General features: G+C 43.2%; 1 protein-coding gene across 3 annotated transcripts in view; it reads right to left on the reverse strand.

Annotated features, from left to right (window-relative positions):
• Window positions 1–24,820, reverse strand: part of RAPGEF5 (Rap guanine nucleotide exchange factor 5) — a 238,535-nt gene that overhangs the window by 69,681 nt on the left and 144,034 nt on the right. For 2 of the 3 annotated variants that reach the window (XM_047751885.1, XM_047751884.1), the window contains exons 10-11: window positions 5,706–5,824; window positions 5,167–5,255 (exon numbers count right to left, since the gene is read on the reverse strand). In XM_047751885.1, the coding sequence (XP_047607841.1) occupies window positions 5,167–5,255; window positions 5,706–5,824 (208 nt within the window). The remainder of the gene's footprint in view (window positions 1–5,166; window positions 5,256–5,705; window positions 5,825–24,820) is intronic. The other variant, XM_047751886.1, reaches the window with a different exon arrangement.

Consider the following 24,820-nt stretch of genomic DNA (forward strand, 5'->3'; position numbering starts at 1 on the left):
ATCAGCTCATGTTATAACTTGCTCAAAGTCTCAGGGTGTTTTACTAATGGAGCCCAGATCTGGGACCTGAGGCTTCAAAATCTCATTTTAGAACCCTTTCTTCTCTGCTAGGTGCATATCCTCCTCCCTTAAAACCATCATTTCTTACAGAAGTAAGCATTCTGGGCCAGAGATTTTGAGTGTGACAGAACCCTGGCAAAAACCCAAGAGTTGTCACCTTTTCATTCCAAGAGTTAAGAGATTAAAACAGCAGTGTGTCCAGTACCTCTCTTTCCTTTGATTGTTTCCTTTTTTCAAAACCATTTCAGGGAAGGACTAGCAATGCAAGTTTGTGAATTTTGAACTTCCCAGGCTGCAGAGGCTCCAGGGCAGGGACAAAGAACCCTGGAGATGAACTTGGGGGATGGAGAAGAGAGGAAGGATACCCCTAACTCTCAGAGGTGAATATACAGCTACTAGGAACTTGGAATATGTCTCTGAAAAAAGTGGTGAGTGAGACAAAGTCATCATTCTAGCTCAGTGGCTCTCACACCTGGCTACATATGAGCATCGCCTGGGGAGCTTTTAAAACCCATCGGGCTTAGGCCCTGTCTCAGGTCAACTGAATCAGGATCTCTGCGGTGGGACCCAGACATTGGTAGTTTGAAAATGCCCCATGTGCTGCTAATAATGCAGCCTCGGATAAGATCCACTGGTCTATTACGTGTGACACGACATCCTACATGCAAAGAAAGAAAAGATAAATCCAAGATAATTTTACATGCACATTAATGGCCCCAAATCATGGAGAGCCCTACTCAGCTAAAAACTTCTGTGCCTGCCCTCAAAAAGCTTTGGTCCTGCAGATGCCATGATGCCAAAAATGTTATGAAGGTCTTATCACCTGCAAGATAAAGCCTGGACCCGAGGCACCAAAACATCTTTCCAGACATCTTCAAAGGTAAGGAAACCAAGGAAGAAGTTCACCTAAATTGTCTTCTGCCTTTCTCATCATCAGGGAAAAGGCATTCTTAATGTTCCTACACGAGAAATATGTATCAAGTGTTTCTGACAGACTTGGTGCCGGCAGAGGGAAGAAGATAAAAAATGAGGGGCCTGTCCTAGCTTCGCTCAAGGTTCCATCAGGGCAATGCTCTAAAAGAGCCGTGAAACTGGTCATGGAGAATGGCTTTGGGACTCTGTCACTTAAGTGAGACACTCCTATGATCTAAAGCAAGGACTTTCACAGAGGTGGCTGCCTGGTTACAAAAGTAAGGGGCTCACTTTCTCCATGACATCATCAGCCCACGAGGTGCTACTGAAAGCATACTGCCCACATGGAGGCATCTATGCCATGGTCAAAGCAGGCTGAGCACACCAAGTACACAAGATGCTGAATGATAACTTCATGAAGTAAAAGCATCAACCAGCCCTGGGAGAAAGCTCATCAAGCCCAATAAGAGTGGCTGATAGGCTTCACCTGCTTCCATTATCCTAGTCTGCTTGTTTTTTTGAAAACCTGTAATCATAAGTGCATTTGCTTCAAAAAGATAAATACAAAACCCCAAAATGGAGAACAAAGACAGGAGTAAATCAAGTATTTCCTCTTGAGTTTCCCCTAAGGTAGACCCATCATAATACAGATACAGAAAAAATAATCAATAAGGTTTCTCTCCGTGTAATCTAGCTGATACACACTGTCTCCCTGCCCCACCACCGTGCCTGCTTTGAATCAGAAATCTTTACTCCTAACAGAAGTATCTCTACACAAAACACACTTCATCCTTTCCAGGGAGGGGAAAGGGTTAAATAGGAGCAGCCACCTCTGCAGACCTTACAGACCAGGGCTGGTGGTGGGAACCTGCTTCTCCATCCTTCCAGCTCCTCAACTCACAACAGACTGTTTTTCTTGCTTCTTGCCTTCCTTGTAATTCTCCTGGGCTGAGAATGCCCAACGATGTCTGCCCTATTTCTGGGAAGGTGAAAGACAGAGCTGCTTGATTTTTCTCTAATATCCCTAATGTTTCAAATCAGAACCTGAACCTTGAAACAAAAGGAGATCTTGGAAAACAGCCTCAGTCTTGCCATGTTTGCAAATAGATGTCCAGCAACCAGACCCAGACAGCTTTTCCACTTTAAACAAGAATTATCCATTCATTCATTCATTCCACAGATATTCACTGGATGACTTTTTATGCCTGGTATCTACCAGGGAGGAAAGCTTAGCACATAGGGGGTTATGCAAATAAGCTTGGTTAGTGCTGTGAGAATCAGATCATTTAGGAAAATCATTAGCAGGTTGTTTGTAAGCTACTAATATTTTTTTTTGCTTTTAAAGCTCAGTTTGATATAGTGATAGAATATGACACAAATTGTTGTTTTCTATTCTATTCCTGATGCACGTAACAACAAAAATACCTCATAGCCCTGGCTTTCTATCCCAATTAAGTAAAATTTTTTTCCACTTGCATATTAACAGCAATTAGGAATCGCTTCAACCTGTCCTTCATGAGTATCAGGATCTTCTCTTGGGCCTTGCACCTGCATTTTCACAATAAAATGACTCTTGCAGGGAAGAGATGGGAGATAACTTACATCTCTCACTTGCTTATGTTGCCCAGCCTCTGGTGGGTACAGGAATGTAAGCATCCAGCAGGCTCATCCCAGCCTTAAGGACCATTTATTTCCTCCCATGTACCATTTCTTCCTTATTGCCATGGGGGCCATGTGGACGACCACCATATGGCTCCACCCGGCCCCATATGGCTTCACCTCCCTAAAAGGGGCGCTCAAGAACATTAAAAACTGCTGCTGTAGACTTTTATTGCAGCCTCTTCTCATTTTCCTCCATCTGTCTTCCATATGTTTATGTGACTCTATTAGGCTCTTGCAGACATAGTCCTTTTATAATGAGGGTTGCCATCCTGACCAAGATAAAGAGCTAAAAGTCACCTCTGTCAGGGACAAGAGGACTCAATGGCTTTAAATATGTGACTCCTTTAGTATTCCAACTAGAACAAACTCATAACCACGTTTCTTCAATTTGCACATGAAACTGATTTTCGATCTATGATATTTCTTTTCCTTTTAGCAACAGAAGCCACGTCGTGGCTTTTCTGCTGTATTTTCTCCAAGAGCTGCTCAGGAAGTCTGGAAGACCTGCAGGTGACTTGTGCTTAGGCGTCCCTAGGATATTACACAACAATCAATCACTCTCCAAAGTTGAGTTTTTTCATTTTCATAAAGTGCTTCTCTGATCTGAGGAAAAGGTGTTAGCATTTTTCCCTCGGGTGGGTGTCTCGGTAAACATCTGACATCTCACACATGGCCTCTTTGCAAATGCTAAGGAAATGAGGAGGAGGAAGTAGAGGCTGACCCCAAAGGGACTTCACCTGCCCCACTGAGATCACACTGCTGAGTCCCAGTCCTCTTTGCTTGCTCAGCATGTGCTAAGAGGGACATACGTGATCCCAGTGTTGATATAACTGAGAAGAAACTGGGGACAATAGTCACTAGACTCCGGGTACAACACCGTTGCCCAACAAGAGGCAACTCTTGGCCTTAGTAACAAGAATTCGAGTGATTTCTTATTTCTAATGTTAAATAGTTGGCACATGTTGGCGGGCACCTAGGCCATCTTTCACAAGAAACCAATGACAATGAGAAAGAAAAAAGAAATCAAGTAGGCCAAGGATTGACTTTAATAATTCCCACTCTTATTAATAGGACTTGGACTCAAGGTCTTAAGAAGAAAACTCTGTGTTTAAAGGTGCCCCCTTCAGGGCAGATAATGTGCCTGTGAGCTAGTCTAAGCCACCTGTGTAAATCATTCTGGTCATCAGTACAGGGAAGATGACAGCCAGGTCCACGATGACTATCTCTGATGAAGCAGAACACAGAAAGAGTGCTCAAGTGCACAAAACTCTTAACTGGTAGACATACAAACACAACCCCGCAAATGCCATGAAAATATGTTTTTCTTTTAGCTTGTCTGTATATAAATGACACAACCGCTCATATTTTTTCCCAAACATAGGTGTGCACAACGGAGTATGTGAATTTTGAGATTAAACAATAACATTACTGCAGGATGTATGATTGCCTCATTTTGGCCTTTAAAAAAACCCACGTTCACATTTCACACACCTCTGCTTCTCAAAATGTCCTTTATAATGCAATATAAAGCCAGATATCCATTAAGTTCAGGCAAAACTACTGGGACCCAAGGAAAGTTTTTTCCCACCGAGGCTGTCATTTCACAGTCCTTCCTGCATGGGAAAAAAACCCAAGGAGTTACTATGTACTAATACAACCTAAAAATGCCTCTTATTGATGTAGTCAATATACTGCAAACTGTGGGCATCACAGGTGCTATATGGTGGCAGCAAAAAGTGCATTTTAGTCAGGGGATCAAATTACAGAAATCAGGCTACAGCCAAAGCCCTATTCACTGGCATAATTGCTCCAGGCTGGAACAAATTACAAATTCTGGTTAACAGAAGGAAGGACTGCCCTTCTGTGATAAAGGAAGCACGTGTAGATCATGCAATCAAAGTGCAAGGGTGAAAAGCTAGAGGGGTACTTTGTTCCTAGATTAAATAGAAAGGACAAGAAGTCTGACCAATAAGACTTGAGTGAATTATAATTTTTGGCCTAAGGAGCTATTGGTCTCATATTCTGCACAGCAGGGCTTGCTCTAAGCAGTTTGTAAACAACTTGGGAAAAGGCAGAAGTTGATGCTAAGCTTATAGTTGCTGAGTGGTTGCATTAATTGTTGACATTTCGGCAGGGAGGCTACTCCCCCCAGCCAGTATTTCCCATAGGCCAGGTAAATACTTGCTGGCAACCCCTACCCCTCCAATTCCTTCCCGTTGAACACCGGCTATTGAATGCTGGCCTCTTGCCAACTGCCTTTAGGTGAGAGGATTGGTAAAAATTGCCAAGGAGACAAGAACATCTGCCTTCCTATCATCTTCTTTGTACAGCTACTTCCCAGGCGGCTGCTAGGATCTGCATGTGTCCATTTACTGGATTTAAACAAAACAGCACGAGGCCAAGGGGGAGGCACACAAAGCATATGCCGGTTCAGCCCACCCCTGTTTGGCTACAGCGGGAGCCTGGCCCCATAGGATGCAGACAAGGGCAGCCACAGCCTGCGTCTGGAAGCAGGAGACATTCCTGCCTTACCTGTCTCTTTGTCCTGGACTTCTTCCAGGTGCAAGTCATTCAGAAGGTGCTCCAAGATCTTCTCCGGGGTCCCGGACACGACCACGTATCTGTCAGAGAGCAGAGAGTCCACTGAGTCATCCTCCGTGGAGGATTGTGAGCGGCTGCTCCATTCCTCGTCCTCGTCCTCCTCGTCAATGTATTTGAAATAAGGCACATCGAAGGTAGGCAAGGGCAGCTCTCTCTCTGAAAGCGTGGCGGAATCCTTCCTCTCCAAATGAGGGTCAAAGACCCTCAGCCGGGAGCTGCCCATTGTGCGCGGCTACTAACAAAGGCATCCCCTAAACATTCCAAGATCTTGCCATCCCGGTCCTTTCACTGGGAACCGAGTCCATCTGGCTGCTCGGAGCTCTGCAGTCAGCTAGAACGCTCGCTCGGGAGGCGAGAGGCGGAGAAAAACGGGCGGGGGAGGGAAGAGGAGGCAGGGAGAGCGAGTGAGATGGAGCCGGAGAAGGGGAGGCAGTCAGGGAGAAGGCGCGGGGCTTTCGGCGGAAACTCACCTCCAATCACTCTCGGAGCTCCCCGCCTGGGGGGCTGGGCCGCAGCTCTGCACTTTCTTCAGCACCAGGACGTTCCGGTCCTGCTCTTTAACCTGGACGGTTGTCACTTCATCATCCTGCTTTAATTGCAGATGGGAGTGAGCGAATGGAAGAGGGAAAAAAGGAGAGAACGTTAAAAAAAAAAAAAAGAAAGAAAGAAAGAAAAGGAAAAAAGAGCTAACTAAAGCTGCATTTTCTCAAGGTGCTTTTCCCCAGAATTTCTTTACAGATTCAAAACAAATTAGGAGGCTGGTCAAGAACCTCCCTCACATGGTACAGTGTCCAGGCTCAAGTTCTGTGGACACATAAAGCATGAAAAAGACATAAATACTTAAAGGAAATTGAAGAAAAAAAAAAGTGGGGATGGGACTCAGAATTCATTTGTAAAACTACCTGAATGAATTAAGAAATCCAAAGTTCGAACTCTCAAAAACATGACATACTCTCTGCGCGTGTAGTATACTCTCTTTTACTTGGTTAATGCTTTTTAAACAGTCACTATATTAAAACTAGAAAAATCATATAAAACACCATTTAAACACTAAAACAATAAGCCATATTAAGAAGGTGCAGCGGGTACATATATTCATTTACATCATAGCCTTGCTTGAAAAGGTGGGCAGAAAACTACTCATTCTATCATTCAGTTCATCCCCCACCCCCAAACTTGAGAGGGCCTTCACATTTATCATGGATTTGTTTTGCCAGAATACAAGCGAAAATGGATCTCTAGTTAGAATCTCATCTAGGCTGAAATTCGTATGTCACGGGTGAATGCACTGACTTTCTTCACCTCGGTCCCTTTTAAAAGAGAGAGAAGGCTGAATGATCATTCCTTTCTGCACACACAGCTTCCCCAGCCCAGAGCCCAGCGTGGCCGCTGACCTGGCTCTGTCGGAGTCAGGCTCCCTGCTGACCCAGCAGTGTGGAGCCCGACCAGAGCTGAACACTTTCAGAGTGTGGAGTGTGAATTTCCCCCATGGGCGACACCCAGCCAGGGAAAGGTGGCTGGGGTCAGGTGGGAGTGGGGGAAGAAATGCATGTTAGAAAATGTAGCTTCTGTATTTCTGAGGTCCTGAGCAAAAGGCTGAATTAACATTGATAGCAAATAGGCTTCGCCTTAAAAACGATGCTGCCTCTTTATTCTTTTTTTATTTTTTTATTTTTTGCTTCTTAAGGCTGGACCTGTGACATAGGGAAGTTCCCAGGCTAGGGAACTGTAGCTACCAGCCTAGGCCATAGCCACAGCAACTTGGGATCCAAGCTGCCTCTGGGACCTACACCACAGCTCACAACATAGCTGGATCCTTAACCCACTGAGCAAGGCCAGGGATCAAACCTGTGTCCTCATGGATACCAGTCGGATTTGCTTCCGCTGTGCCACAAGGGAACTCCCAATGCCACCTCTCAAAAAGGGAAACACATCCTAGGATTCCTAGCGTGTTTCTGCTCCTGACAGAAAATCCTACCTATCATAGGTACACAAACACACAAAAAACCACTTTCCCCGTGCAATGGATCAAGAGAACTACGTCCTTGTGCCTTACTTATTAGTTCCATAGATCTATCAAGGATGTCAACATATTTTATTCACCTTTCACAAGAATAGGAAGGCACTAGTCTTGCATAATTGCCAACCAAATCAGTGGGAAAATTAGGATTTCAACTCCCGGTGTCCTGATTCCTAAGAAAATGCAGCAACCTAGTCATTTGAGTCCTCCAAGAGCTTCTTCAAAACAAAAAAGACTGGTTGTTCTAAATGGCAATATAATTTTATGATCATTCCTTTTTAATCTTTTAGTGGCAAATAATTTTACTATGTAAAACTGATGTGTTACATTTCGGCAAGGTCAGACGCGTAGTTACTGTGGCAATTAATGCTGGATATTCATTGTTAAATTCCCCGAGGACGCCAGTGCGATTCCTGCAACATGAATACCAATGTATAATTGCTCTCTCTCATTTCTCCAAAGGGGTTCTTTTGTTATCCATGTGGCTCAAGTGAAATAAGGTGGCCGGAGAGAGGACCATATAGTGACCACATTAAAAAAAAAAACAAAACAGGCAGAACATGAGTCTTGGGTACTGAGACACAGGTACAGATAATTCAGTAAAGAGCAGGTCTGAAAGGACAAAAACCTTTCACCAGTGTTCCTCTCGTCCGTAAAAAGCCAATACTTGTTTTATATGAGCCCGCTGTCACTCGGAAGTACGTTTTGCCTTCTACGTGCATGTGATATATGGCATTATTAACTTCCATGGGCCATGCACATACATATGGATGCGAAGGGCTTCTGAGTGTCTGTGTACCTAATATGTAGTACAGGGCTGTGCCCACAGCAGCCACACTCTGCTGGGCAGGGGAAGAGCTGAATCATATTGATGTACTATCAATAGTATCTTATGTCATAGTGAGAGTTTCCATTTTGAAAACCTGTTCAAAAATGAAGACGTGAAAAAGCAGGAAAAAAAAAAATCAGTGTAGAAAGGGAGATGGAAGTTATCTCAAATTGCCGTGAAAGCATAATAACCCTTACGCGTTACATCTGGCTCTCAGGAAGGAAGGTGAAATTAATGCCTCCCGACTGACCTGACTGCTCTTCCTGGAAAAGAGCAGAAGGGCCAGAGTCGAGGTTCTGGGTACGAAACTTCATTCAGGTGCTTGTTCAATTAAGAATAAAAGTATTCAGCAAATGAATGGCCAAAAAAAAAAAAAAAAAAAAGATGTTCAACAACAAATAGTTCGTGAAATGCAAGGAAAGCATTATGATGCTGAATTTATAGTCATTCAACAAACAGGGTCTCCTGTGGCTGAGGCATCACGCCAGACACTAAGAGGCAAGCAGAGATGAGCAAGATAAACGCCCTGCCCTTAAATGACAAGGTAATGGTGCTATAACAACACAGGTTCAACATGGTGAGTTCCCTAAGATGAGGCCACAGGCAAGAGATGGTGCAAGTGTGGAACCCAGGGGATCTGACCATCAGAGATGACTGTGGGTGACAAGGAATAGGAATGCCATTAAATGGGATAAAAAAAACTGGTTCTGTGGAGTCCCTGTTGTGGTGCAACAGAAACAAATCCATTAGCATCCATGAGGATGTGGGTTTGACCCCTGGCCTTGCTCAGCAGGTCACCAATCTGGCACTGGTGTGAGCTGTGGTGTAGGTTGCAGATGTGGCTCAGATCCTGAATTGCTGTGGCTGTGGTGTGGGCTGGCAGCTGTAGCTCCAACTGGACCCCTAGCCTGTTGTGGGTGCGGCCCTAAAAAGCAAAAAAACAAAACAAAACAAAAAAACTGGTTCTGCTGAGACCAATGATTCTAGTTTCAGACAACTGATGTTTCAGTGTTGATAATACATGATGCTGTAGATGTTTAGCAAGAAGTTAAAAATAAAGAACTGGGCCTCTGGACAAAGGCCAAGGACAAAGACAAATATGTGAATTATTCAAGCGAGGGAGTGGGTGACATTGTTAAGGGGGACCAGGACAGAAAGGAAATTATGAAGATGGATAAAGGAAGGAGAATCACTCAAAGCAGGGGGAAGAGGGAGGGGATCAGCGTCACGGAGGAAACCTAGTGAAAAGATGTTGGAGAAGTGAGACGAGACGAGGCAGGAGAAGGTGTGGAGGACACTGTCACAGGAGAGTCACGGGCAGAGTCTGTCTGATGCCATCAAGTTTGGGAAGATGACAAGTCTTAGAGAAAGGGATGAGGAACTCGTGTTAGGGTGGGAAGCGGGGTGCTGAGGTGGGAGTGGCCGGGGAGAAGGTGCACTGACAGGGAAGACCACCTCCTCGGAAGGTGGTGCCTGAAGAGGGGGTCTGGCTGGGGAAGGAGGGGCCACAGGCCACGAACATGCAGGGAAGGGTTAGGCTATAACAGGAGCGAGAGTTCCTCCTTTCCAGAGGATTACGGGAAAGAAGATGGGTGGAAATTGAGAAAAAAAAAAAATTAGAGTAGGGGAAATAAGGAAGCTGAGGTAGAACAGATGAGATGGTTTCTATGGTCTTTGTAGAGTGGGAATCCGGACCGTCTTCTGGAAGGGGGGATCCACTGGTGGCCTGAGGAGACACTTGTAGGAAAAATGGCTTTAGGGGCCACAGCAGGGAATAAACAAGTTATAAATAAAGGGACTGCCAGGCAGCTTAGTGCTGCTGAGGGTAGAAAACACATGTTCATGGTTTTAGGCCTTTCTGCTGAAGTGCTCAGAAGCCTGGGAGGGGACCCTTGAACGATGGGACCCTCGAACAATGGGCCCCTCCAGGGGAAGGATCAGCAAGGGCCACGGGAGGGAGGGAGGGAGAAGGGGGTTCTGGGCCACTGTCAGCACACATGTAAACAGCACACCCCACGTGGCATCGTGTGGTTGGGCACAGGAGTGGGCCAGAGAGGAGCTAACAAACTGGGGGTGATGTGAGGGGCTGAGGACAAGACTTCACAGGGGTGGAGGGAGCAGGCAGGCCCCAGAGGAGGAAGGAGGTGGAGGCTTTGGTCAAGGAGGCTAAGCTCTCAAATGGAACAGCTCAGAGCAGAGAAGACAGAGCAAGAGAGAAGCAGCCCCTGAATCCCAGGAGCCGGCCTGGCATTCAGGCCGGGCTAATGCCCTCCTCTTGAATGTTAAGGATTCTGCGAAAAATCAACATCAGATAAGGCCACTCTGTGACTGTGGCAGGACAAGACAAACACAGAGCCACTTGGAAATCATATCTGAATACAGACAAAGCATAAATACTGGTCACGGCAGAGAAGACCAGAAAGCCCACCTAATGAGGGATTGCTGCTACTTTCCCAGTGACAGCTTTAGCTTCGTTGTCTTGCAATAGGTGAGGTTTAAGATATCATCACAGAGTCACCCAGTTTCCTAACTTAGAGCAAAGCTCTGCGACTTTAAATCCATCCCAAATCACCAAACACAAACCCAAGTCCTGTATGTCCTTTCTTCTAACACCTTCTGGTAACACCCACAGCTCCCCAGTGTGAGGTCCCATCACCCCACAAAGCAACAAACCCAACTTTTTCAACTGTAGGTGTGTCCTGGGGGTCTCTGGCTAGAGGACAGTGACCACGGGCATGGAACCGTGTGGAGATGCTGGCTATTGGAGTGAAGGATAAAATGCAGGAATGTTCCTGCAAGTAATTGCAGGGAACGGGGCTTAGAAGATGGCTGAGGGAGGAGAAAGAATGCCAGAGCAAGTGGCACAGACCTGAGGAGAGAAGGGCCTTCCATAGGTGCATCACTGAAGAGGAAGGAGGAGTGCGGAGTGGGGTGTATCCCTGGAAGCCCCACCCTGCCATGTCCTGGCCCGTGGTGCTCAGCCCTGACTGGTACAGTCTCCCTGAGAAATGTCCCCTCTCCCTGACCCATACTTTAGCTTTCAGATCTGCAGAAACCAGGTCTTTCCCCACTTTCTTGAAGGGATGTGGGAAGAGCAAGAAATGGCAAGGATGGGGCCAGAAGTCGTCCTCAGAGCTCTGCTTACAGGTTGCGGTCTGGGATAAGCCTGGAGGTGGGGCAGGAGAGGAAGTACAAAACTAAACAGGTGTCAGCTGCAGTGGGGGCGGATGCCTGCCTAGAGGGAAAGCTGTTTGATCCCAGACTCACAGGACCTTTTGAACAGAGTCCATGAGACAGATGACGACAGAGGAGGGTTTTCCAGTTTTCCGTTCCCTTTTCTGACTACCTCTGATTTCTTTTTATGGCTACCCTGCTCTCCTGCCTGCACATTCTGAATGAAAAATAAAACCCATACCTTTGACTTATTCTAGACTAACTTCCATGACCAAGATCAGCTTTTACACTGCTAAATCAAATTATCCCGTTCTCATTTATTCACATGACAGACATTTGTTTTTCTGATGAAAATGCCACAGAGTAATAAAAATATTGTTTTTTGTTTTTAAAGCAAGGTGAAGAACTGATGTTCACCGTTTAGCAGGTCTAAGGCTGCTCGGAACCAAGTTTCTGACCACATTTATATTTTCACTTATCACCAGCATGAGCAAGAAAAAATGACTGCTAAGGGATTTCTCAGGTCTGCTGGACTTGTCACAACTACTTGCCTGATTTTCATTATCTCTGATAATGGACAGTCTTCCTTCCTCTCCTCAGTCCTCACATAAAGCAGCCACTGGTGTTCTCCCCGGCAGTGCATCCCTACTGCTCTGTGAGCATCAAATCTTACAAGAGTACTTAACTGGGGGTTCATGGATGGGCTTTCGGGACTCGGAGAGCCCTCTGAAAGTAGATAAAAATTTTACATGTAGGCACACTTTTCCATGCAGAGTCCAGAGTTGTAGGTCTTATAGGCACCTAGCAACCCCAAAAGGTACAAATCATTCCATATGATGAAACTCATATTTATCACGACATCTAAGGAATCTCCTTTGACAAATTTCCTGTCAGAAACCCTGCCTCTCTGCATGAGATGCCCAGAGAACACTGATCACGTGACCTCTGACTATCTGCCCCCCTCTGCGTTCTCCACTAAATCATGTCTTGGGACAGGGACTGTGACTTCTATTTCTCTTCCCAACATACAGCTCGGGGCCTGGGACTTGATGTTGACTTGATAACAATTTATTGAACTTGCCAGTTATGAGCAAGCAAGAGAATGACTGGGTGGGTGGATTACCATTATTTCTTTTAAAATTAATTATATTTTGTCATTTTAGGGCTGTACCTACAGCATACAGAGGTTTCCAGGCTAGGGGTTGAATTGGAGCTGTAGCCACCGGCCTACGCCAGAGCCACAGCAACGCGGGATCTGAGCCGCATCTGCAACCTACACCACAGCTCACGGCAATGCCGGATCCTTAACCCACTCAGTGAGGCCAGGGATCAAACCTGAAGGGCGCAAGCACTGGGCAGACATGGAACGGTACACTTTGAAATGGTTAATTTTACTGCCAACAAAACAAAACAGGGCTGTGATGAGCCTGTGGACACAGGAGTTTGCTGATGGAGGCACGTGGGACTCTGTACCAAGCAGCTACAAGGGGGCTGGGACACATGCCCTGTGAGGTACAGTTCAGGCAGCTGCAATGGCTAGGGGAAAAAAAAAGATCAAGAGAATGAAATCACAGTAGGAAATTTTCATTCTCTGAGTTACCCAGCCTTGTGGGACAGAGACCCATAGAATTACCCAGGATGTTCTAGAAAGGTGACCTTCCCTTAATGGGTGGCTAGATCAGGAAAGCAGATTGAGGCTCAATTTGAGGGAGTACTGATGGCAGAGGCAGAACAAGCTCTCTCTCAAGCTGGAGCAGAGCCAGTCAACAATATTATGGACACATGAAGATGGTTCTTCAGTGAGTGAGGCTGGACAAGAAGATGACCTTAGCATTTTGTCCAGTCCTCAGATCCCACAAAATTCAGTTGTAGGGGGAGGAGGGAGGGAATGGGATGGATGGGGAGTTTGGGGTTAACAGATGCAAACTATTACCGTTAGAGTGGACTGGCAATGGGGTCCTGCTGTACAGCACAGGGAATGATATCCAATCTCCCGGAGTGTACCATGATGAAAAAGAATATTAAAAAAAAAAAAAAAAGCCTGTACATTTTGTATGCCCGAGTCTCTTTGCTGTACAGCAAGAAATAGAAAGAACAGTGAAATCAACTGTAATTTAAAAAAAAATTCAGTTGTCTTGATTCCACTTTTCTCACAGAAGCCCAACATGGTGCTGACTCTCCTAAATAGGAAAGTGTGATTTCATGGATAGGGATCTCTCCTCCTCTTGTACTACAGAAATTCACACACAGCTTAGCAAACCAAACCACCCATGCCCGCATCTATCCTTGTACAGTAAATATGGGTACAGCAGAACTGGAACACTTATCTGAAAAAAAGATCTCCTCTGGCCAAAAACAATTCTGTCTGAGAACAACCTTCACAGAATTTGCTGACAATGTATTTCATGATTCTCTTTTCTCATGGGGGGAAAAAAAAAAGCAAACAGATCTCTTAAAAAAAAAAAAAAGGTCAAAAGGATATTGCCGGCAAGATAGAACTGATTAAGAGAGCCAACTAAGGGAAAGATTAAATAAACAGATGTGTGTCAAGGTGAGCTAGTGATTTAGATTTACTAGATTGCAAAGCTCTGGCCTGACAAACACATCCTGGCAGAAAGAATGCCTGAATAATGATAATTAGTTCCTTTGAAAAATCTTATATACATTATGATTAACAACTCAAATTCAAGCCTAAATAGGCTTAGTAGAATTCATCATCCGCAAACTTACAAGATCTAGGCGAAGGCTGACTTCCACAGTGTGACAGCAAATACAAAATTGTTATGGAACATGACCAAACTCCCAGAGAAAACCAATACACAAGACTGGATAGGAAATTCTAGCTGCTAGAAAAAGAACTACATTTATTAAGTCTTATTGCCTCTAATAATGATTATCATGTCCAACAAGTTTTCTAAGAACCCTAAAATGAGTGCAAGGCTGGGAATTCGATCCTGAGGCCAACCTGAGCTAGTAAACCTATTGCACAATGGAGAGGAGGAGACAGGGACAGACTGTAATATCCTGAAACACACAGTCGTCGTCTTTCCATCACACGTCTATTTCCATGTGCAGTATTAGCTTGATGGGTTATACTAGACACGGGCAGAAAAGACAGGCACACTAACTAGGTTCTGAAAGTGTATAATGAAGGGACTATTTATAGAAGTAGGGGTAGGTCTGAGGAAATTAACCCTCAAGTGGTGAGAAACCAGGGACTAGCAAAGTGGGAAGTATTAACCACTCCTGGGCTTGGACGAGCAAGAGGAAGTAAGAGTGAGAACTGGACCCCGCTGGGAGCTGGCGAAGTAAATGAGAGGCTCAGAGGAGGCGATGCCGTCCCAGAGAGGTGCATTCACTGCAGGAAGTGCAGCAGAGAGTGGAACAAGGGAGGAGGAAATGTCCTGACCTCCCTCTCATCCCGCACTCATCTCCAGCGACAGCGCCACTGGCCAAGTCCCACTCGCAAGTGGAAGGCAAGAGACACAGTCCCTAGGTGTGCCTGCCACCACACAGAGGGCAGAGGTGAACATGGAGGAGGGGATGCAAATGCAGATGATCCAGCAAACCTGACCTTTCAGTTTCCAGAGAAGCTTCTGCCCATTTATCACTAGTTTAGATGTTACCATACAGGTCATAGAGTCCATTGCCTTGCTGATAGGAAGACAACTAAAAAATCTAACAGCTTTAGAGGAGATTATGGTGGCAGCCCCCTACCTGACTTAAATTGAATTTCTGCATGTTTACTGTCCCAACACTCTTTCTGGTCTGATACCTACATCAGTTTACTACAGTTCAGATCCTACAATGTGCTTCGTACTTGACCCTGCCCATGTCACCTTTGAGTGTTATTAAATCACACAGGCATTATCTTTTTTTTTTTTTTTAATCATAAAGCTTAAGTTTTACTAAATCCTTCCCAGTAAATCCTCTAGTTCTGGTATAAAAGCTCTTGGTTGGTGGCCAGATTCATGGCTGGGGATGGAGGGGAGAAGAGAAAGGAGAAATGGCAGGACAAGTTCCACTCTGATATCTGCTGCATGAGAACAGAGGCTGTTACATGAATGAATGACCTGGTGAATGACGGATGAAGAGACAGACACTAGACATTGGAATGGCCCAGATCAAGGATGGAGAGGTAAGCAAAGCCAAGGAAGAGCAGGTTCAGCCCACATGGTCCAGAGAGCCATACTGAGGCCAGAGAGCAGGCAGGGGTAGAAAGGAGAAATTTCAAGAGCTAGTTAATGCCTGATTATCTGCAAGGGAGCAGGCGATGTCCCTTTGCATCAGCAAGCCTACCGTATAAACAGGACAGAGCGCCAGCAGCAGCAAGCGAGGGGTGACATCAGTCACAGTCATGGAGTGAGGCTGCTGTACTCCATCGCTCCTGCCACTCCACAGTCCCAGCAGTGCTTTATTTCATTCTGCTAAGACCCATGAGTTATTGACACTTGCCCTGATGAGTGGGCCCACGGGAATATGGAAAGGCTCAGCTGGGCTGGGAAGTCACTATGACTTACCCCTTGGCTTCTCTGGAGTCAAGAAGCCCAGGTGGAAGAGCAACTGAGGGCACTGCCTTGTTGCATATATGATCCACAGAGGCCTATTAGAAGGTAGTTCAGAAGAAGGGAGGATGCCTTCAAATCCTAAAGTCAGTTGTTAAGCATTTCCTAACATGACTGGGGTCACTGGAGAAAAATTCTGTCTTCAATACTTTGCATGTGTGAATTCCATCAGTCCAAAGCATCCATGCAGCTGGTGTGCACGGCATGTTCACGACAGATTCTGCTACTTCGCAAAAAAAAACTGAGATGACTGCGTCCTGAGAAGAGCACTTACTTCCACTTCTCATTAATGGTAATCTCGATGGGCCTCAAAATACAATACATATGCTGCTTGAGTTTTCAAACAACCAAAAAAATCTGAAATCTTGCTTCCTAGGAAATTTTACAGAAATGACAAATATAAATTTTAGAAATTCCTTCTAGTTCCCAAGAATTCTCAAATGTGTGTGTGTGTGTGTGAGAGAGAGAGAGAGAGAGAAAGAGAAGAAGAGAGAGAGAAAGAGAGATATATGCAAAGTTACTCAAAAGGGAAAATATCAATACTGACACTTTCCCCAGCAGCACAAAGATGAGGTGAAAAACTTACAGTAAGTTATGAATCAGACAAAATTTCTACATAGTTACAGATATACTTGTCACCCGGGGTTTGAATAATTCACAGCAGTAGTTTTACAGAACCCTTTAAAATCTGAGTACCAAGAGGACAGTATAGATTTTTAGAGTATCACTTGATAGCCAGCCATGACTGCTTCCTATGGCTTTGGCTTCTCCTCCCAAATCCCTCTTACAAGAAACTCATTTGTATTTGGAAATGCCTCTTGATTAAGCAGAGATCCAATTTACAAACTGAAATTACTTGAAAAAGCTATTTGTTAACTCTGAAGAGATCCAGTAGAAGAATTCCCGAAATTTAAAGAGTATTAGATACATTGGAGTTTCAGTCGTGGCAGAGCAGGAACGAATCTGACTAGGAACCATGAGGTTGCAGGTTCGATCCCTGGCCTCGCTCAGTGGGTTAAGGATCCGGTGTTGCTGTGAGCTGTGGCGTAGGTCTCAGATGCAGCTCAGATCTGGCATTGCCCATGGCTCTGGCATAGGCCAGCAGCTACAACTCCAATTAGACCCCTAGCCTGGGAATCTCCATATGCCGCAGGTGCGGCCCTAAAAAAAGACCAAAAAATAAAATAAATAAATAAACAAAAAATAATTAAAAAAATAAAAAGTATCAGATACATGAAATTTGCTAAGAGAGCAGACTGTGAGTATTCTTACCACACACACAGAAAATCTAACATAGTCACGTGAGGTAGGGATATGTTAATTACCTGGATTACAGTAATCATTTTACAGTAAATATATATATATCTAAACATCATGTTGTACCCTTTAAATACATACAATTTTTGTCAACCATACCTCAATATAGCTGAAGAAATTTTTAATAAATTTTTAATAAAAGTAAATAAAGTAACACAGAAAATGGGAAGGCTTCAGGTCAAGGAACTCTATTATAACTCTTTCCAAATCTCTTTTGTGTGTAAATGTGTTTACATGTGTGTGCCTGTGGATATGCACGTGTATGTGTGTGTGTATAGGCATGTGAGTGCATATGTAACCTAAGAGAGGGCAAAGCGCTAATAAAAAGGGCAACCTCAGTCCTTATGCAAGTTATGGAATGAAAAATTCCTAGTTACCATAGCAACTGCTAGATCACATGGCGTGGGAGCAAGGAGATACAAAGCATCTTAAGTAAACACTCTTGTTTTTTCATGTTTTGCACATTCCTCGGTGTTTTTAGAGAGGCACGCCTTGGTTTTGTCTCTGCAGTAACCATCTCAGAAACTTTATTTCAGTTTGAAGCAAGATTGGGAGTAAGGTAAGACTGTATCAGTCTTGGTTTATTGCATAGCCATGGAAAGTTGGTAATAAAACAGGTTAAAGAAAATTTTAAATGCAATGAAATATTGCTAAAACTAATGAGAGACAAAAAAAAAATTAGGTTAAAAAGGAGGAGAGAAGGTTAAAATAAGACAAAGATAAATTTAGTTGCATAGGAGTAGGTGTTTTTCCCCCTTTTTCTAGAGTGAAGGATTGGTGGGGGGAAGAGAAGAGTGGATTGAAAAGAAATGGAAGAACATAAGTAATAATACAGACCAAAACAAAACAAAACAAATCTTATATTTTCCTGAACATTAGTGTGTACTTGGGGTGGCAGTGAGCATTGAAAATCCTTATACACAAACCTGCCCAGGTAAGATTCTTGCTCCATAAACTATGACTCATTGAAAGTTTGTGTGTACTTTTTACCAAGTATGTTTTCTCCCAAAGCCTTGTCTACAGTTACAAATTGACATCATTTCGGCTTGTCATTTCCAGGTTAATTCCCTTTGGTACAAAACCTGAAAACTTTAAATCTCCAATGAACTGGAAACCTGGAGCTGGTATAATTTCTGACTTGCATAGGTTTGGTGCAAATACTTGAACTTGGAAGACATTTCAAATCACCCACAATTGCATTCTCTACTTCATTCAGGTTGGCAAATGTTGATTAAAAGCTTAGTGCTAGACAATGAGGATAAAAGTTCAAATACAACATGGTGACTGCCCTTGGAGAGGAAATATTCCTTAGGGACAGAAAGGAAAGAGATATAAATCTGCTTTTTTTTTTGGCTTTTTGGGGCCACACCCTCAGCATATGGAGGTTCCCAGGCTAGGGGTCCACTTGGACCTATAGCTGCCAGCCTACACCAGAGCCACAGCAACGCCGGATCTGAGCTGTGTCTGTGACCTATACCACAGCTCACGGCAACGCCGGATCCTTTACCCACTGAGCGAGGCCAGGGATCAAACCCCCAACCTCATGGTTCCTAGTCGGATTCCTTTATTCCTTTCTGCTGCACCATAACGGGAACTCCCTAAATTTGCATTTTTTAAGAGCAGTGGTTTGAAGCCAGGCTGCGGCTAGTAGTTCATTCATGAACTTAGACCCTTTCTTCTTATTTCTAGCAGTTCGAGGTGGTTAACATCCCAAGGCTTTTTCAGTGTTTGGAGTTTTATATCTCCATCCTCCTCAGGACATTCTGAACTCAGAAAAACAATTCCAAATATTTAATGACATGATTTGAAATATGGCTTGAACACCCTGATAGCAGAGACATGGCTGGATGCTAGATCACCATCTGTCCCATACCAATAGCGTTTCACAAAAAGTAAATTTTTTAGAAATTCTAGCCACAGGAGTATATTTAGAACATAAAAGAACAGAATGATTCTCGGCATTGACAGGAATAGTCAATCAGAGTAAAAAATGGCTATTCCAAGTCTCCTGAGTAATCAATTGGTAACCACTTTAAAATGGTGAAAATTTCCCCAAAGTGTTCAACACTCAAAAGTATGAATGCTGCTGAATTTGGGGGGGGGGGGATGTTGTCCTTCCACTTAAGAAGGAATTTTAGAGCAAGAAAGACTCTCAGATCTCTAATCTCCTACCTTTCTAGATGAGAAAACTGAAGCTCAAAAAGTTAATGTGACTCACTAAATTTGTATTCAATATATATAATTTAGAGGAAGTTTGTTAACAGAATTTCAATTTCTCAAGAATAAAATGGGTTTTTATGCTATTACAAAATAGTAAAAATCTGCAATCCCACTCTTGGGCATCTATCCGGACAAAACTCTCCTTAAAAGAGACACATGCACCCGCATGTTCATTGCAGCACTATTCACAATAGCCAGGACATGGAAACAACCCAAATGTCCATCAACAGATGATTGGATTCGGAAGATGTAGTATATATACACAATGGAATACTACTCAGCCATAAAAAGAATGACATAATGCCATTTGCAGCAACATAGATGGAACTAGAGAATCTCATCCTGAGTGAAATGAGCCAGAAAGACAAAGACAAATACCATATGATGTCACTTATAACTGGAATCTAATATCCAGCACAAATGAACATCTCCTCAGCAAAGAAAATCATGGACTTGGAAAAGAGACTTGTGGCTGCCTGATGGGAGGGGGAGGGAGGGGGAGGGAGTGGGAGGGATCGGGAGCTTGGGGTTATCAGACACAACTTAGAATAGATTTACAAGGAGATCCTGCTGAATAGCATTGAGAACTTTGTCTAGATACTCATGTTGCAACAGAAGAAAGGGTGGGGGAAAAAATGTAATTGTAATGTATACATGTAAGGATAACCTGACCCCCTTGCTGTACAGTGGGAAAAAAAAAAAAAATAAAATAAAATAAAAATAAAATAAAATCAAGGTATCAGCAAAAAAAAAATAAAGTAAAAATCTGAAAATAAGAAAAAATTGGCCTGTGATAGCTAGTCAAGAAATCTTACTTTTACAAATTAAAATCTTACAAAAATAAATCCTAGCTATACTAAAAACCTGAGTGAAAAGTGTAACTCTGTAAGAAATAGAAGAAAATAAAATTGAGTATCTAGACACAGAATGGAGAAGGACTTTCTAATTTCTACAGTGATTTTTAAAATCAAATGGTATAAATCAACAGTTTTGCTAATATATGTATAAAAATAAGAAACAAGTTTGAAAAAACTACACATAACAAGTATGACAAAGATTTATGTCCTTGATATATAAAGAGCTTATTTGAATCAATGAGAAAAAAAATCCCAGTGGAAAAATGGACAAAGGAAGTGAATAGGTTATTTACAGAAGATAGATGGAACAATAAAAATTGCAAGATCCAACCTCACTAGAATAGAAATGTAAATTTCCCTCCCATCAACCTGGCAAGAATACTGGGTTTCTCTTCCTAAGAATCATAACAATCAATGAGGGGGAGGGTATTACAAAGCAAGTACTCTCATGTAGTGCTGATTATCTGAAAACTGGAACAAACTCTATGAAAAGCAGCTGAGCAAGAAACATAAAAGAAATTAACACAGTTCATACCAATGAGCAATAACTACAAAGCCAGAAATTCATCCTTAAGAGACATAACCTTAGGTAAAGATCTTTATAGAGACGTGCATCTCAGATTATTTATAACAGCAAAATTCTGAAAACCTATTTGCCCCTAAATGGGAAGAGTAGTTAAGTGAAACATGTTATGGAAACATAAGGATGGCCTCTCAATGTATACAGTGACACAGGTGGGAAGGCGAGGAGAAACTGTGGTTAGTTCTCACTAAATTTTTCCTTTCTTGCTTGTATCTTTCTATTATTTCTAAATTCTCTATAAAAAGGCATTTACAGTTAGTGGAACCTTTTTAGACAATTCTTTTTTTTTTTTTTTTTTTGTCTTTCTGCCATTTCTTGGGCCGCTCCCGCGGCATATGGAGGTTCCCAGGCTAGGGGTCCAATTGGAGCTGTAGCCACAGTCCTATGCCAGAGCCACAGCAACGCAGGATCCGAGCCGCGTCTGCGACCTACACCACAGCTCATGGCAACGCCGGATCCTTTACCCACTGAGCAAGGCCAGGGATCGAACCCGCAACCTCATGGTTCCTAGTCGGATTCGTTAACCACTGCGCCACCACGGGAACTCCATAGTGGAACCTTTTTAAACATGAAAGTAATGGAAATGTGCTATCAATTCTAGCAAGTTGCTCGATGCCTTGTTCTCTAGTGGTAAACACCTATAAACCTTTAAGAATGAAGCTTGTTCTCAAAAACAAATTCAATCAGTAAAACAGGTCAAGAACTATCTAATATACTAAGTTAAAAAGTATCTCAGGGAGTTCCTGTCGTGGCTCAGTGGTTAACGAATCTTACTAGGAACCACGAGGTTGTGGGTTCGATCCCTGGCCTTGCTCAGTGGGTTGGGGATCTGGCATTGCCGTGAGCTGTGGTGTAGGCCAGCAGCTACAGCTCCCATGAGATCCCTAGCCTGGGAATCTCCATATGCCAAGGGTGTAGCCCTAGAAAAGACAAAAAATAAAAAATAAAAATATAATAAAAAAATATCTTGGAGCTAGAAAATGGAGAGGGGGAGAATGGTAAACACCAACAATGTGTCACTTTCTTTAGACTGAAGATTTATGAGCTTTCATGTATGATTTGTGTTCTTACCTGGTAATAACCCAGGAAGTAAAAGAGATGTTTAATGTAGCAAACATTGAAAGTGAAGAAACAAATTTCTAGAAACAAACACCTTCTTCAAAGTAAACCCTTGCCTTTCTTCTGTCTGTGTAGCACCCTCCTTTATTCTCCTGTCTTTGTTTTCTCATCCTTTCCCCTCATAAACAGTGGGTGCCTGGGAGCTCAAATCAGATCGTGCTCACCTATGTCTCTGTCCCATTGTGTGTGATGCCTGGTTCACTGCATAGCAAATGTTTTTCTCAGTGACTATAAGCAAGGATAAATTCATCTTAGCCAAGTCCTTTAAGAAGTTGCTCTATATATGAAAAGGAGAAAGTTCTACTGCAGTTAAAAATTATTTAGATGCTCACAAAGTCAATTTTGTGCCATAGCTGAATGCCCACTACTGGTAGCAGCAAGCTTAACAGCTATCTGGCTGTCTCCCATCTTTACCTAGTAGGATTCTTTCTATTCACCTCTAAGAGCTCATGGGAGTCTGAAATAAGCTACTAATAGTGGAGAAACCAAGTGTCTGATTGATGAGGGAGGCTGGTGTTTGTCTGGACATCTCAGCACAGTTAGGTCAGTGTTCGAATACCCCAGAGTCGGTGGGTTCCCACCTCCAGCTAAGGCACACACTTTTCATTCCCCTGGGTCTTCCATAGGCCTGCCCCACCCACCTCTTCTCTTCTTTCTGTGGTCCCTCAGACTGGGAGGTCTGCAGCCTGCCATTCCTGATCACTGAGACGGAAAAGGCACCATTCTCAGCTTTTCTAATCCAGGGTGAAACAGTCTCAAAACTTTGGTTTGGGCTAAACTGGGACAAGCAAAACTTTTACTAGACTCTTCCCCAAAGGTTCTGGCATAACCAGTCTCGGTGCATAAAAGCAGAAGCTGGAGCAAAGATGCAAAAATGGCAAACCAAAGAGGGTGGGGCCCAGGGAAACAGCAGCTGCGGTTGTTGACTATACCTAGGGCCACCCTGATCTTTTATTGAGAAGGATTTTTCCAGGGTGTGGTGAACTTTTCTCAGGTCTATGCAGATCTTCTCCATATGCCAAGATTATGAGTAATACTGAAGGACAGGAATTTGAGACTTACTGACTTGGGACAGAAGTGGGATGTACTTAAAACCAAAATGCAGGTCAGATGTGGTGGCCCAATTACCATGGAAATGGCACTTAACAGTGCAACCGGTCATGAAAAGTGTCTGTCCACAAGCATCTGGCATTCAAGAGTCATTCCTTAAAAGTCAAGAAGAATAAAACTGGCTGCTTTGTTCCAAAGTTTCTCCTCTTGGATATTAAGGGTTAGTTAGAATTCCGGCTCATCCAGGCTCAAAAGCCTCCCTTCTCCATCTGGTTGGTGTGCCCCTTAACCTCAAGCCTGTAGGTATAAATCAGCACTAAGACAGCATGGTTCTGCCTCTGCCACTTTATATCCTATAGTTCTACTCATATCTTTTAAAATTCTAGTCATACAAATTACAAGAGGAGACAGTCTGATCCCTCTGGCTTCAATTACCCTCTCGGTTCCCATGATTTCAGAGTTATATCTCAGTACTGTGTTAATACAGAGATAATTTTTAAATGTGTGCTTCCCTATGAGTGTCTAATGAGAAGCACTGAATGATCCCATTTACTTTTCACTGACAGAATTGTTGGGGCCTGCTTTCAGGACATGCTGTGTTAATTTTCTGATGGGGAGCTGCTAATAAACAGGGGAGAAGCAGATCAACAGAAATGCTTACTGTGGCAAAGGTCATTTCAATTAGGCTAGTCTCGCTTTAAAGCCCCACAAAACGTTAACTTCAGAAACACAAACAGATAAAAGCCTGTTTGTGCTTTTATTGTATCTTTCTCTAATAAACCTGAAGGATTTCGGATAATGACGATTTTAATGAATGATTTCTTGCTTCTGACAACAGAGGCTAAAAGATAATACATTTTACTAGAAGAATATTATCAATGGTCCACATCTTCTTGTGATTAATGAACTTCTGACAGAATTAATGGATTGTAAAGCACTTATTGCCTATTTTAGAGGATACTCTTTATAATCCTATTTAGCAGGTGCCAGTTTTTGAGTGAGACTCGTTTTTACCCAGTCAAGACACATCATACCTAAAAAGTTCTTTCCACTGCCTCTGACTCTCCAAGGAAAAGTCCAGGATACTCAGATTGACTGCAAAAAATAACACACATCACAATCCCCCAATTTGGAATAATGGTGAATTCACTGAGCATGGAGAAAATGATAGCATCCATCAACCATAAAATTCAGTTTGGGATTTTATTATGCATTGCACCATTTGGGAATCATTAGAATTCTTTCTTCACAAGAGTATTAATATAAAGCTTGTTTTACCTCTCTTAATCTTCACCAAGGCAAGATCAAGAAAGGTTTAACGAATGATCCATATGAAGAACCATTCTCTTCCTCTTTGACTGCACAGGGTCAAAATTTTACCTGGATACCTTCCACCCTGCCCCCACCTAGGAGGTCACTAAGATACACTTCCATGACTCATTAAGTTTTCATGAGCTTCCTTAGAAATCCCTACCCTCCCCCAGCCACTTCCTGCCATCTTAATTGTCTTATTATCACCATTGTTCTCTCCCTCCCAGTACTTCTTGGATCCTGAGAAGCCCCTAATCCTTTCTTGTGACTCAGCTCACCTCAATCATGCCCAGCCATTCCTGGCACCCGAACAAAGGACATTTGCAAGGCTTTGTTAAAATTGCCAAGCCTTGTTCGATTAATTATGTACAAATGTACAATAAATGAGCACACATGCTGTATTTTATTTCTCCATTTTGCTTTCCATTTAGGAGGGGAAGATTGGGAAAGAATAAAAATCCTCAAAAACCTATTTCAGGTAAACCGAAGTGTGATGGCACTGACTTCTTCAGACCCAAACAATTAAGTCTTTTCTGCTTC

Source organism: Phacochoerus africanus, chromosome 11 (genome assembly GCF_016906955.1).
Source record: "Phacochoerus africanus isolate WHEZ1 chromosome 11, ROS_Pafr_v1, whole genome shotgun sequence".
Lineage (NCBI taxonomy): Eukaryota > Metazoa > Chordata > Mammalia > Artiodactyla > Suidae > Phacochoerus > Phacochoerus africanus.